At 34.7% G+C, this 15616-nt stretch overlaps 1 protein-coding gene across 1 annotated transcript in view; it reads right to left on the reverse strand.

Annotated features, from left to right (window-relative positions):
• The window catches only part of VPS13A (vacuolar protein sorting 13 homolog A), a 257283-nt gene that overhangs the window by 217556 nt on the left and 24111 nt on the right, over positions 1–15616 (reverse strand). Inside the window, 8 exon segments of the mRNA XM_030919695.1 lie at positions 750–830; positions 1029–1088; positions 3166–3225; positions 4389–4498; positions 7809–7910; positions 8466–8561; positions 12432–12474; positions 13801–13844. Of these exon segments, the coding sequence (XP_030775555.1) occupies positions 750–830; positions 1029–1088; positions 3166–3225; positions 4389–4498; positions 7809–7910; positions 8466–8561; positions 12432–12474; positions 13801–13844 (596 nt within the window).

Consider the following 15616-nt stretch of genomic DNA (forward strand, 5'->3'; position numbering starts at 1 on the left):
GATTCACCCGCCTCAGCCTCCCAAAGTCCTGGGATTACAGGTGTGCGCCACCACGCCTAGTCATATTCATGCTAGTATGTCTTTATCCTAAAAAATCCTATTATCTGCAGAAGAAAAATGTTTAAAAACAATTCTAAAAAACAATTCAAACTTACGAGGACTTAGCTATGGCAAAATATTAAGGTAGTTAAACAATATCTAACCAAACTACTCTTATAAAAGGATGTTCTAGGAACCTATTTAGATTTGCAGGTATCATTGGGCACAGTGGCTCACACCTGTAATCCCAACACTTTGGAAGGCTGAGTTGGGAGGATTGCTTGAGGCCAGGAGTTTGAGACAAACTTGGGCAACAAAAAGTGAGACCTTGTCTCTACCAAAAAACTAAAATATTAGCTGGGCATTGTGGCATGTGCCTATAGTCCTCGCTACTCAAGAGGCTGAGGCAGGAAGGAGGATCGCTTGAGCCCAAGAGTTAGAAGCTGCAGTGAGCTACAATCGTGCCACTGCACTTCAGCCTGGGCAAGAGAGCAGACCCTGTCTCCAAAAAAAAAAAAAGAGATGGGGGTATGTATTCATGCTTGTGCATAGCTACATACATCTTCACCTGTATCTGTCAATTCTGCTAATAGATTGCGCCTAGAAAAAAATACTGACTACAGTATGTTAGATAAATGACAATGAATTAAACCTCATTCAAAATATGACACCAACAAATATATACATGCATATCAAAAAAATTTACTTACCAAGGAGTCATCATAATCATTAAGATAAAACATCTGAGACTTCACATTCCAATAGGCAAAAAGGTTATCCAATCGGATTAACTGAAAATAAAATTTATTAGATGTCTCATTTTCTTAGAATTTTTAACATACACTATTTTTAGAAGTCTCAAATAAGTGAGCCATATCACAGAGTTAAACAAATAAGCATAATTTACATATATCCTTATCTATATATTATCATTTGGCTTTCCAAAATTCTCTTAAGTCCATGAGTTGACAAATACAGTATTTATTTACCTTACGAACTAGTTTCTCAGTTTCATCATGTAAACATGGAACCCAGTATTGATCAGTTGTCTGAAAAGGAAAAAAAAGAATGGCAGTAAAAAGGTCATTCCATTTGAAATGGCAGAGTGATAAATCATTATCTATCATACCCTAGACCAATGTCTCATGAAAATGCCTTTAAAGACATATCACTCCACCAAAAAATACTAACTGACCACAGTAAAGTATCTGCTTTCAAGGAAGGAGCTCATTGCAGGTCAGAAAAGCAAACAAAGAAACACGCAATTTCCAACAGGTAAGTGCCATAGTAGAAGTTAAACACACAGTTCATTGAGAGGACATGGCAGGAGCATCCAATTCAGGGGTGTGATGGATAAAGAGATGTTATATATAACCTAATATAGAACATGTAACTAAAAAGTATTGATTCTAAGGTCGACAAGGAATATGATTCACATCAGGCAGAGCCCAAAGGTACACAAATATAGGACACATTCCGGCAACTGAAGTAGCTCAGTATGCGAGAGAATATAATGCAAAACAGAGAAAAAAGGTAAAACCAGGTATACTGCCTGAGGTCAGTTTAAAAAGAGTTTATAAGTTGTTTAAGGACAAAACTAAGAGCAATGAAAAGCCATTGAGAGGAACAAAGTGATCAGATCTTCATTTTAGAAAGATGGTTTTCATTTCTATGTGGAGAACTGAATGGATAATTAGAATAGTAGTTCTCAAAGTTTAGCATGCATTAGGATCCCCAATCTTTTTGGTACCAAGAGCAGTGGTCCTCAACCTTTTTGGCACCAAGGACTAGTTTCATGGAAAGTAACTTTTTCATCAGGGGCACAACCTAGATCCCCGGCATGCGCAGTTCACAATAAGGTTTGCAAGGATCCTATGAGAATCGAATGCCACCTCTGATCTGACAGAGCTCAGGCGGTAATGCTCACTCCCAGCCCTTACCTCCTGTTCTGCGGTCCAAGAACCCCGACCTAGAGGGCTTTGTAAAACACAGATTGCTGCATCCAAATCCTAGAGTTTCTACCTGAATAGGTCTAGGCTGCCAGACAAGTTTCTAAAGGTGATAAGTAACTACTGTTATCATGGTTACCAATGACCTTCACACTGCCCAATCCAATAGCTAATTCTCCATTCTTATTTTTCAACTTAATGATAGTATTTGAATAACTTTTTGGAGGCCATTTTTTCTTTTTTCCTTGCAGTGGGGCCACATTTTAAAAAGAAATTGTGGAGTCTCTCTGAGCCTGCTCTGGCTTGGGAGGCTGCTCAATTTTAAAATAATAATAAAAAAGAAATCATACACAAAACCCAATAGATGTAACAAATAAAATAATGTAATGAAATATGATACAGCAGTTAAACTGAATTTTGTTACGTGTGGCAACACAGATAAACGTCAAAAACACTGGAAAGTGCAAAAAGGAACTTACAGAAGAATCATATAAAACGTGTGTAAACTTTTAAAATCCTACATTTTTAATAGATATATTATATAAAAGTTTTAAAACTTAGGATATTTATCTCTGGGGAATGAGGGGTGGGTGGAAGTAGCGAACAAAAGGGATTCAAACTTTATCCAAAACAGCTTATTCCTATAAAAGTATTTAAGACTTTAAGCAAATAGGTTATGTTAACAGGCTCTTAGTTTAACAGCCATCCATTCTGGAGACAAGAATGTTTCAAAATTCTCTATGTGCTCTTATATTTTTAAAATTCCTCGATTTCAAAAATTAAACAGGAAAACACTATGCTACAATATTAATAATGATACTGAGAAAAACTGATGATTTATGTTTTTCAAGGCTTACAGAAGTTTCAGATATGAATATTTATTACTTGTATTTGGTACTTACTCATTACAAACTTGGAAATGGATTTTTTAAAGTAAGCAAAAGTATCTAACATCATAATTACCAATAATAATAGGACCTCATATTTCTGAATTTGATTTTCAACCATTTTTTGAAATATGAATCTACATACCCTCGATTCCAATCCAATCAAGGTCCTTTCTGCACCCATTCTACATAGATACCTATCTCTGATGCTGGCATATACAAAGAGCAGTAGTTTAATTAACTACATTGCACAATTAAATATGGTTAGGATTCTTGTATAAACAAAATACCTGCATGCTGAGATTCTGAAGGGAAATACCAAATGACAGCGGTTTGATCCGATTTGTGATCTAAAGAGGAAAGAAAGTAAAATTTACTCAGATTTTTAGTAGTTGGACAAAATTCACTTTATAGAAAAAGCTGTCCATGTGCAGTGCCTCCCGCCTGTGATCCCAGAACTCTAGAAAGCCAAGGCAGGAGGATTTCTTGAGCCCTGGAGACCAGCCTGGGTAACATAGTGAGACCCTGCCTCTACAAAAAAATGTAAGAAAATTAGCCAGGCCTAGTGGGGTGCAACTGTAGTCCCAGCTACTGCAGGGTGGGTGGTTGGGTGGGGGTGAGGTGGGAGGATCACTTGAGCAAGGAAGGTCAAGCTTGCAGTGAGTCATGATCGGGCAACTGCACTCCAGCCTGGTGACAGAGTGAGGCCGGAAAAGGAAAAGCAAAGCAAAGCAAAGCAAAGCAAAAAGGAAAGCAAAGCAAAAAGGAAAGGAGGGGAGGGGAGGGGAGGGGAGGGGAGGGGAGGGGAGGGGAGGGGAGGGGAGGGGAGGGGAGGGGAGGGGAGGAAAAAAACGAAAAGAAAAGAGAAAGAGAGAGAGAGAAGGAAGGAGAGAGGGAGGGAGGGAGGGAGGGAGGGGTAACTTTTTGGGAAGTAACTTATTTCAAACATCCAAAAACATTTTATTACTTTCCAGAAAAACTATTATTCCTATATTTTTCCTAAAACAAATAAAATACTAATTACTAATGTATTTGTGTTACACGGGAATATTAAACTGCATGTTTTCCAGTTTACAAAAAAATTATTTAAAAAGACTAACAAAATAGGATTATAAAGCAAATAATTATGTGATTAAGAGAAAACAAATGACCTACTCAGGATCAAGGAATTATTTAAGGCTAGCTCCACTAATTGCTAGACCAGTATTCTATCCAGGAGGTAAACACAGCATACTTTAAATTATTTTAAAAATACATAACTGCTAAATTCATAACTCCCAAGGCATTTCCTTCATGATCTAATGTCTGAACATTTTGGGAAAGTGTAAAATCAAGCACTCAATACTAAGGACTGCAAATTACAACTATAATTATAGAAAAGAAGGATTACATCATCTTTAGCTCTATATCCTCTTGGTATTTAATAGGTTGGCCATTAAAAAGCAGGTGTCAATAAACAGTAAAATAACTTACATATAAATATAAAACAAATATCACATATTAAAATACTTACATCATCTTCATAACGAATATGGATACTGGAAATTTTCACTTGAAGATTTTTTATGATCTGTGTAACTAATTTTTCTGCAAAAGTGTCCTGTTTTTCCGGCAGATGTTGTTCTACAATTGCAAATATTCCTTTTTTTAACTTGAATGAAAAATATACTCTATAAAAATCCACATATTGAAGTAACATGCTGCCTTGCTGAAACATACATATATATATGTAAATAGAACACTAATAGCTTGCTTTCCAGAAGTCTTTCAAAAGCAACTAAACATTTTTCAAAAGCTAGTTTATTGTGCCATGAGACTAAAGCAGACCATGTAGAATTTACTGACATTAAATTTCATAATTTGCTAACCTATGTCTGAGTACAAAAACATATTTAAAAAATGAAGATTAGTAGGTAAGAATTATAATAGACTTAAATGAGAAAATCCACTAACAACAGCAAAACAGAAATCTCTCTCAAAATTAGTGATACCACCATTAAGCTGTCTGTGTACAGATGTGTAAAATAGTTGAATATCCTCCTCCCCCAGTAAATACAAAATAGGAAATAAGATCTTCTTCCTCTCTCCATTTGAACAAAGAGGAAAGAAGTTCATCATCTATTTCATGTTCAGAAAACAGTATTAAGTATCTCAAGTTCCATTACTTTCCAGAGAAACAGGAAGAATCAAGAATTGGAGGAGCAAGGTGGCTCACACCTGTAATACCAGACGCTGGGAGGCCACGGCGGGCAGATCATCTGCGGTTAGGAGTTTGAGACCAACCTGGCCAATATGGCAAAACCCCGTCTCTATTAAAAATATAAAAATTAGCCAGGCATGGTGGTCCATGCCAGCTACTTGGGAGGCTGAGGCAGGAGAATCGTTTGAACCAGGGAAGCGGAGGCTGCAGTGAGCCGAGATCACACCACTGCATTCCAGCCTGGGAAATAAAGTGAGACTTTGTCTCAAAAAAAGAAAAGAAAGAATAAAGAAGAATAATGAATTGAGGTTCCTATTTTTTTTGAAATATGCCTTTGATAACCATAGTTATTATCCTTTTTCTCCCTTTAAAAATGCCAATGAAAGCTATATTCTTTTTTATTTGTAGTTCTGTTCCTCTTCTCATATTTCTAGTACTATATAGAAATAATACATATAAATCTATCTTTTCCTCTAATTGCCTACTACTCTCTAATTCAGCTGGCCCAGGAGGCCTTAGATAAAGGAAAGTTGAAGATATTAATCATATGTACCTCAAATACACCAGAGTTAAATGAATATATATACATATAAATAGATCATAGAATTAAGTAGACAATAGAATACAAGCTCTTTAAAGACAGAGGATCATATTTTAATCTTTGACTCTCACCATTACCTAATAAAATCTTTTCTTTCATAAATTCATTTAGTCATTCAATTAAATGTTAAGTCTTTCTTTCTCTACTCACTACTTCCTCCTGACTTCCTTATGCAGCTCAGATTCCATGATGCATTATTTTACCAACATCTTAAATTCCTTTGCTCTTTTTTCTCATATTAACTCTGTCAATAAAGCACCAATCCTGAATAAAACCAACTATCCATTTTACATGAAAAGCATGCCAATGCCTATGTCTTGCAGGGTAACAAAACAAAACACAAGATGAGTTTAAAACAAACACCACCACCAAAAAACCAAGTCACAGAACCCTGGAAAGATGCAGGAACTGGAAACCCCACCAAACAAAAAATAGCAAACAGGGAACATAGTGGAAAGAGAGGAAGATCACACAAGAACTGATAATGATATCTGCATAATGAGCAGTTAAGTTAGGTCCCCTCCCTCTCCCAGCCCAAGATCCAAGCAACATCCCTTTCCCACCCTAGTAAGAACACAAGGGTTTGGTTTAGAGAAAATGGCCCTAATAGGATCCAAATTTTGTACATGGGAGAACAGGGAGAGCCCAATAACAAAACAGGCAGGTTAAGTAAAAGCCTACAAAATAAACAGTCATACTCAAAGCCACTTTTATTTATTCACATATAAATAAAACATTTATATATAGTCATGATACTATAAACAATGAATTCTGATTTAACCAAAAAGATGATAAAACTATACAGAGAAGATGAAAAAATAGGGTCACTCTTCATAGTACATAAAAGGACGTGTGTGTATATATATATTACACGTGTTATATATTATACGTCATATATATGCCAATGAAACACAAGATGAGTTTAAAATATGTAACGTCATTAACTATATGTTATAAAATGTTATAGAAAATATGCATGTTATGTTATATATAACATGCTTTTTATATATAAATAATATCTAAATAAATCAAGAAACAGAGGTGTAAGCACCATATTTAGCAATATAGGTGTGGACCTGAGCCAGGAACAGTTGCTTTTTTAAAATATGGATACTATAATACTGCTTCAATTTTAAAGCTATGCATATATATTATCTTGATAAAATAAAAATAATTTTTAAAAAGAAAAGGCCTAGGAGACTTAGGAAAGAGGACTGGAGGTAAGGATAAATGACTACACATAATATAAAGTAACTGTTACAAAGAAAAAACAGAATTACAAGAGATATTGTGAAGAAGTACATGTTAACTCTCTATTAATGTTTGCCAACAAGTAAAACATTTATTATTGAAGCTTATTTTTTATTAAAAGAAAATGCGTTTCAGAGACAGTGAAGTCAGTAAACTTTTTTTTTTAAGATGTTTAACCATTAAATGAATGACAGAGCAGAAGAAGATAAACAGATGACTAGGTTAAGAAAATGACTTCATGTTTCAAGATAAACAATAGAATATTTACATGCCAAGGCAAAAAACCCACTGGGTGAGAGTATAAAAAGTAGCTGGCAATAAGGATCAGAGAACAGGTGAAAAGGAGTTAGATTTCTGCAGGACATTGCTTCCAATAATGAAAAAGAGGTTGCAGTAATGGAACATATGGTCTAAGTTTAATTGGAAAATATGTGAAGCCAGCGGGTAAATAAACAGATACAGGCAAATAGAAATATATCAAGAAACTAAGTATCTCCAAAAGGGTGAAGAATTGATATAAGGAGAATACGAAAGCAAAGGCTAGAAAATTAATATGCTCGATAAAATTAATCGCTATCATTAAAAACTGACTTACCTAGTATGTGTGTATGTGTATGTGTGTATATATGTTTAAAATACGTAAACCTAATAATAATAATAAGCTAGACATATTATTTGCCTTAAGATAAATTTCCATAAGGTAAAATTTCTGTACACATAACAAAGCATACAAACCACATTAAAATTCCCCATGCAGTGAGATTCTCTCATATTTGTTAAATAATCTCAGCATCTCCAGAGAAAAATAATATTCAATTATGAAAAATATTTAGGTCTTTTCCACTTCTCTTATTAGCATTGTTATTTACTGTTTTCTTTACCTTGATCAACTACTTTTTGTTTTGCTTCTTCTATTCTTTTCAGTTCCTGTTGCTTTGCTTCCATGAGTTGTTTCTCTTCTTTTAAAGGATCATATTTTATTCCTACAGGAAGATTAAAAAGGAAGAATCATAATTACCTTAAAAATATAGTCATTACAAAAAAAATCCTTACAAATAATCATTAATTGGCCGGGCACAGGGGCTCATGCCTGTAATCCCAGCACTTTGGGAGGCTGAGGCAGGCAAATCATGAGGTCAGGAGTTCGAAACCAGCCTGACCAACATGGTGAAACTCCGTCTCTACTAAAGATACAAAAAGTCAGCTGGGCGTGGTGGCGAACCCCTATAATCCCAGCTACTCAGGAGGCTGAGGCAGGAGAATTGCTTGAACCCAGGAGGCAGAGTGTGAGCTGAGATGGTGCCACTGTACTCCAGCCCAGGTGGCAGTGCGAGACTCCATCTTTAAAAATAATAATAATAAATAATAAATAATCATTACTTCAAAATCTCCAAAAATGTAAAAACCAATTTAATTTGAATTAACAAATATCAAATTTAAATATTAAAATCTCAAAAAATTCCCAAAAGTATTTTGAATATAAAGATTTTTCCATCCATAAAAAAGAAAAACTTATAATTTTTTTTAATTTAACTTACTAGAAGAAGGCACTATGAGTAAATAAATTTCTTCCAATACAGCTTCAACAGGTTGAGTATAAAGGTTTTTCCATGGAATTATAAGTTTAAGATTACCTACATTTTTTTGAAAAAAAAAAAAAAAAAAAGGACATAAAATATTACTCACTCAACCTACATTTAGGGTTAGTCTATTTTCTGTCAGACATTAGAAGAGATCCGCTTAATCACTTTATTGAAAGCTATTTTACAACCAAAAACAAGTGTTTGTTGTAATGATGTGAAATTATTGTATTTATATCAGTATTGTTGGAAAACCTAGATTATATTCGAAATATTTACACAAGTTTCTATTTACAGTTCTCTGTACCATAAACAAACCAATATTCTTCCCTTAATCAACAATCGTTAATATCATAACTTTGAATTTCCCCAATCCTTACTCTAAACCTCCATATATATATATTTTTAATGCTTTAAGATGGTAGATTAGGCCAGGTGCAGTGGCTAACACCTGGAATCCTAGCACTTTGGGAGCCTATGGCAGATGGATCACTTGAACCCAAGAGTTCTAAGACCAGCCTAGGCAACATGGCGAAACCCTGTCTCTATGAATAAAAACTAAAAAAATTGGCCAAGCATGATGGTGTGTGCCTGTAGTCCCAGCTACTTGTGAGGCTGAGGTGGGAGGAGCCCAGGAGGTCGGGGCTACAATGAGGCATGATCATGCCACCGCACTCCAGCTTGGGTGACAAAGTGAGACCTTTACCTCCCCCCAATAAAAGGTAGATTATATACTTTAAATAAGTGTATATATATTTTTCATTATGTGTATGTGTGTTACATACATATATATGTATGTATGTACAAGAATTTTTATATACACATATGGTAATAATCATACATATAAACTATATATGTGGAAAACTACACATATAGTAATAATAAAACATTCTGGGTAATATTTGAAAATTATGCAAACTAATGAAGACAGCCTAAGACAATCAAATAGTAATGAATTTTTTTTTTAAGCATAAGGGTTCTTGAACTACATGCGGTTTCTTAAACTACTCACTCTAGTTTTGTATCTTGAGAATATTTTCGTAATAGAGTTTTAAAATAGTTTAAAATTGTTTAAATGGTATGAGTGTCTAGATTTATAAACAGTTACCATAATTGTGTAAGGAATAGATTATTAAATATACAATGTTGCTAAAACTTGTTAGTGATGGGGAGATTTTTTTAAATCCACTTAGATCCATCTCATGATACTTTATAAACTCTGTGTTTAGAAAACTTCAAACTGAGAAAAAGATTTCATCATACAATATCACTTCAGAGAAAAACGAACTATCTGATTTCTTTTTTGTATTTTTTTGTAGAGTCAGAGTCTCACTATTTTGCCCAGACTGGTCTCAAACTCCTGGCCTCAAGCAATCCTCTTGTCTCTGCCTCGTAAAGTACTGGGATTACGGGTATCAGCTACCCTGCCCAGCCTCTAAACTATCTGATTTCTAAAAGGGGAATAACTTTCTAAGTTTTTAAATCAGAGAACATGGTGATCATTTCACATTTCTGTACAGGCCAAAAATATAACCAAAATGAAATCAGACTGGGAAAAAAACTGTAACAAATTTGACACGGTTAGTTTATTTATAAATGTACCAACAGACTGCTTAAAATATATACAGTAATACTTCAAAAACAGTAAATGAACAAAAGGACAAAAAGCAATGACAAAACTGTATATATAATAAACGCATATTAACAGTATGCCATTTTCACCACCAAATCTTTTTTTTTTAAAGCCAAACTTGACCAGGCGCAGTGGCTCACATCTGTAACTCCAGCACTTTGGTGGGCTGTGGTAGGAGGATCACTCGAGTCCAGGAGTTCAAGATGAGCCTGGGCAACGTGGCAAAACCCTGTCTCTAAAAAAGTACAAAACTCAGCCAGGCATGGTGGCGTACACCTGCAGTCCCAGCTACTCGGGGGCTGAGGTGGGAGGGTTACTTGAGCCAGGAAGGCATAGGTTGCAATGAGCCAAGATCGCACTATTGCACTCCAGCCTGGGCAACACAGCAAGACGTTGTCTCAAAAAACAAACAAACAAACCTTTTCTTCCTTCTCTTATAAAATGTAGACTCCTTGTAGAAAATTTGGCAAATTTCAAAAAATATACAGATGTAATTCCAAAAACCTTCCACAGAAGACAACCTCTTTTATAATATGTACATGTGTATTTATAGCTGATATACCTGTAATTCTGCATTCTAAATGAGGAAAACTTTGAGAGATCAATACCTAATAATAGCAAGGGGACAATACATTCCTATAAAACTGATTGTGCTACTGTATCACTCATTTGGAAACATGTCTACTTTCATACAACAAATTGTGCCCCTAATATATATGCCAGGCAATGTGCTAAGTGGTGAGGATACACTAAAAATTAAACCTACTTCTCAAGAAACTCGATGTCTACTAGAAGGGGGGAAAAATAGTGATAGTTTTAAAAGACAGGTGCTATGATAGAGGTACACAACACTTTAAATGATTCTCAAAATTATCTTGGGTTTAGTTCAGTGTACTTTCTACTATCTTATATTATCATTGAAAATTACCTTATCATTTTTAAACAAAATTAGGCAAGAAAAGAGAAGGCAGGCAGATTCTAAGGAAAATAGGTCTACCTACTTTACTGATATATTTTTTTGACTGTTCTTGAATTGAGGTTAAATTTACATACATTGAAATATAATAATCATCACTGTAAAATTCAATGACCTTTGGTAAAAGTTATGTAAAAATATGTATTGTAATATTTTTGTACCAATGGAAAAAATAAAATCATTCTACAATATCCAAATATGCATGCACTGGATTATTATGGTACAGAATACATGAGATCAAATCAACTCAGATTATGAGAAATCCTTTTTACATGCTAATAAAAAATTATAAAATTGTAAAAATAGCATAATTACAAGTATTTCAATACGTACAAACTTGTAAATATTTAAAATGTACACACGTAAATAATCAGAAATATGAAAAAATTAAAATGTTAGGTAGATAAAAATGGGTGACATTCTCCCCCTCTTACTCATGCTAAATAGTCTTTAAAAGGTAGGGGCAGAGAGGATAGAATTCTACCGTCAGTAACATATGATGATGAAAGCTTTCTATGGTATGTAGTCTAATACCAACCATAAGTACACATAATTATGAAGACCTTTATCATGTAATTTAGGTAAGCTTTCAAAATACTTTGTTCCCCAAGCGACAACAGTATAGCTTCAATAACAATGTATACATCCTACTACAAAAACTATCTATATAACAAAAATATCTCAAAGTCCCAATTAAAGACACTATTACCTTGCACAATATTTAAACCAGTAAAACTGTAACACAAGAAACATGACAGACAAGTTTTTATTAAACATGTTAAAACCTCAAATTCCAATCATTTACTGCTTAACCAGTATATTTACGATATAAACAGTAAACACTGGTAAAAATAATACCAAACAAGAAAAAGCAGAGTATTTTCTGAAAAAAAACAAAAACCTGCAGAGCAGAAATTAGTTTTCAAATTGGCCCCTAGTCACAGAGCCTGGATGACCCAGAACCTATTCTTTACACAACATATCCAACATTAATCAAAACATAGCAGTGGTAACTAGTCAGAAACCTAGGAAACTGAAACAGCTAAGCTCTCCATTAGAGGTAATCCTTTGAATTAACTCAATTTACCACCTAAAGAGATATGTAATGTATTAGGTTATCAAATACTAGGCAAGAGATATATGAATCGAACAATATTTTTAAGTTGCACAACGAAGCTCGACTGACACAAAAACACATAATTATTTTTAATTGATGCTCAGAAACATGAAAAATATCATATAACAGAGATATTAGGCAAATTATTCTGGCTGCATGTCCAGGAAGGAGGATATCCCAGTAATAAATATGGCTTACCTATGTGACCAACTTTAACTTTAAATGGTACATCCAGTTGACTCTACAGAAAAAATTTATATATATACAAAACATTAGTAAATACAGAGTTTAACAACACAAATGAATATTGTTTACTTCCAAAAATTATTTCAAGGGATTTTTTTAAATAAACTTATTTTACATATATAAACATATAACTGCGATATTATCAAATTCATAAAATTCAGGGAAGCTGCTCTTTTTATAATAATTGGGGATAACGGTCTACAGTAAAAATGACCACAAAATCTACTCATATCAAATCATTACCAATTTTATATTATTTTAAGAAAAAGAAGTGGCAATTACAATGCCCTTTTATGCTTTCAGGGAGATTAAAACTCTATTTTGCAAAATACACATTTTGTAAAAAATACTTTCAAAACACTCTCCCCATTCAAAGGACAGTCTTTTAAATAAATGGTGCTAGGAAAACTAGATATCCGCTCGCAAAAACATGAAACTGAACCCTTATCCTATACCATATACAAAAATTAACTCAAAATGGATCAAAGATCTAAATCTAAGAGCTAAAACTATAAAACTCTTAGAAGAAAACCTAAGGGAAAATCTTCATGACATTAGATTCGGTTATGACTTCTTGGATATGACAATAAGAGCACAAGCAATTAAAAAAATAAATGAACTAGTCTTTACCAAATTAAAAACTTTTCAGCTACTCAGGAGGCTCAAGGGGGAAGACAGCTTGAGCCTAGGAGCTGAAGGCTATAGTAAGGTATGATCACACCACTGCACTGCAGCCTGGGGTGACAGAGCATGAGCCTGTCTTAAAAAGAAAATTAAGAAAACAAGTTAAAAATTCAAAAAAAAAAATCTGTGTTTTTTGTATGTTTGTTTTTGTTTTGTTTGGTTTTGAGACAGAGTCTCACTCTGTCGCCCAGGCTGGAGTACAGTAGCACGATCTCTACTCACTACAACCTCCACCTCCCAGGTTTAAGCGATTCTCCTGCCTCATCCTCTCTAGCAGCTGGGATTACTGGCATCCACCACCATGCCTGGCAAAGCTTTTTTCATTCTCAGTAGAGACAGGGTTTCACCATGTTGGCCAGGCTAGTCTCAAACTATTGACCTCAAATAATCACCTGCCAGGTGTGAGCCACCATGCCCAGCCTAAAACAATATTTATTTTTAAATAGGAAAAAAATCACACTGTCCATTTGTGCTTTGAGGGAGATTAAAACTCCATATTGCAAAATTTACATTTTGCAAAAATTATTTACAAAAAACTTTCTCAAATTTAAATAACTGAAGGTGGCAAACTGAATCAGGAAGAAGTATACATAATTAAATGCAATAACTTTACAAATTTTTCATAGTCAAAACCTACCAGGGCATTTTCTTTAATCTGAAGATTCTTGAGGGCCACAGCTCCTAAAAGAGATTTAAAAAAAGATTCAAACAATCAAATATTTTTCATTTTAAAAAGTTAGTAAGTATGCTTCATTCCTGTCATACTCAGGAAAAAATACAAATAATGTATATAACAGATAATAAAATCTACCTATAATCTTATTATCTCACCTTCATTCTCCTACATAGTTATCTAAAAGAGTATGCTTAACCAAATCTTCACTTACTGTAACTTTTGACCTCTGCAATTGTAGCTCAATGTTAATATATACAACATTTTAATTAGAATTACACAGATAACATGAGTCTAACAAAGTAGCATGATACAAGATCAATATGCAAAAAGTAAACTACATTTAAATATACTTGCAATAAACCACTGGGGAAAAAATTATTTAATGCAAAATCAGTGAGCCCCAAGATACAGAAATAAAGACTTCCCAATTCAAAGCCAATAAAAAAAGAAAATGAGAAAAATAATAGAACAGAATGTCCAAGAACTATAGGACAATTGCAAAATGGGATTACCCAAAGTTTAAAATACACTGCTATAACATTAGGATGGTACATGTAATCCCATCGTAACTACAAAGAAAATATCTTTAGAACAAACACAAAAGTCACCCAGGCATGGTGGCAGGCACCTGCAGTCCCAGCTACTTGAGGAGGCTGAGGTGGGAGGATCACATAAGCCTAGAAGTCCAGCTCGGGCAACATAGCGAGACCTCATTGCTATGATGATAACATTAATTATGTTATTAGTTAATTAAACACAAATGGAATCAAATTTGCAACAAAAAATTAAACCAAAGGAAAGGCAGTAAGGGGTAAAACAGAAAGAAGAAATGCTGTAAGACATATAGAAAGTAATTAGCAAAATGGCAATACTAAGTCCTTCCCTATCTGTAACTACTTCAAATATAAATGGCTTAACTCCCCCATAAAAAGACAGATTGGCAGAATGGATTAAAACAAACAGGATCCTGGCCGGGAGTGGTGGTTCACATCTGTAATCCTAGCACTTTGGGAGGCTGAGGCAGGTGGATCACGTGAAGTCAGGAGTTCGAGGCCAGCCTGACCAAAATGGTGAAATCTCATCTCTACTAAAAGTACAAAATTAGCCAGGCATGGTGGTGCATGTCTGTAATCCCAGCTACTTGGGAGACTGAGGCAGGAGAATCGCTTGAACCAAGGAGGTGGAGGTTGTGGTGAGCCGACATCACGCCATTGCACTCCAGCCTGGGCAATAGAGTGAGATGCCATCTCGAAATAAATAGAGAGCAAGAGTGAGAGCGAGAGAGAGAGAGAGACAGCGAGAGAGAGAGAGAGAGAGAGAGAGAGAGAGAGAGACAGGGAGAGGGAGAGAGAGAGAGGAAGAGAGAGAGAGAAAATAAAAGTACGTGGTCTACAGGAAACTCACTTTGGCTCTAAGAACGCTCATAGGTTAAAAGCAAAGAAACAAAAAAAGTAAACCCGTGCAAAAATAACCAAAAGAGCAAAGATACCTACACAACCTGGGCATCACTAATCCAAAACTCCAAAATCGGAAACTTTCTGAGTGCTGACACGATACCACAAGTGGATGATGAAGATGAAGATGATGATGTTACCAATGCAAAAAGGTATCTATAGACCACGTGGTGAAAATGTGTGATGGGCTTATTAAAGGACTGGAGCAGCATGCATTCATAACAGAACAAGAAATTATGACAGTTTATAAAATCAGAGACTTCTCAGACAAAAAAACAGTGAGGCAGATGGTTCTGGAGGAAACATTTTAAAAAGCCATCTAG

This window comes from Rhinopithecus roxellana, chromosome 16 (assembly GCF_007565055.1).
Source record: "Rhinopithecus roxellana isolate Shanxi Qingling chromosome 16, ASM756505v1, whole genome shotgun sequence".
In the NCBI taxonomy this organism is placed as follows: Eukaryota; Metazoa; Chordata; class Mammalia; order Primates; family Cercopithecidae; genus Rhinopithecus; species Rhinopithecus roxellana.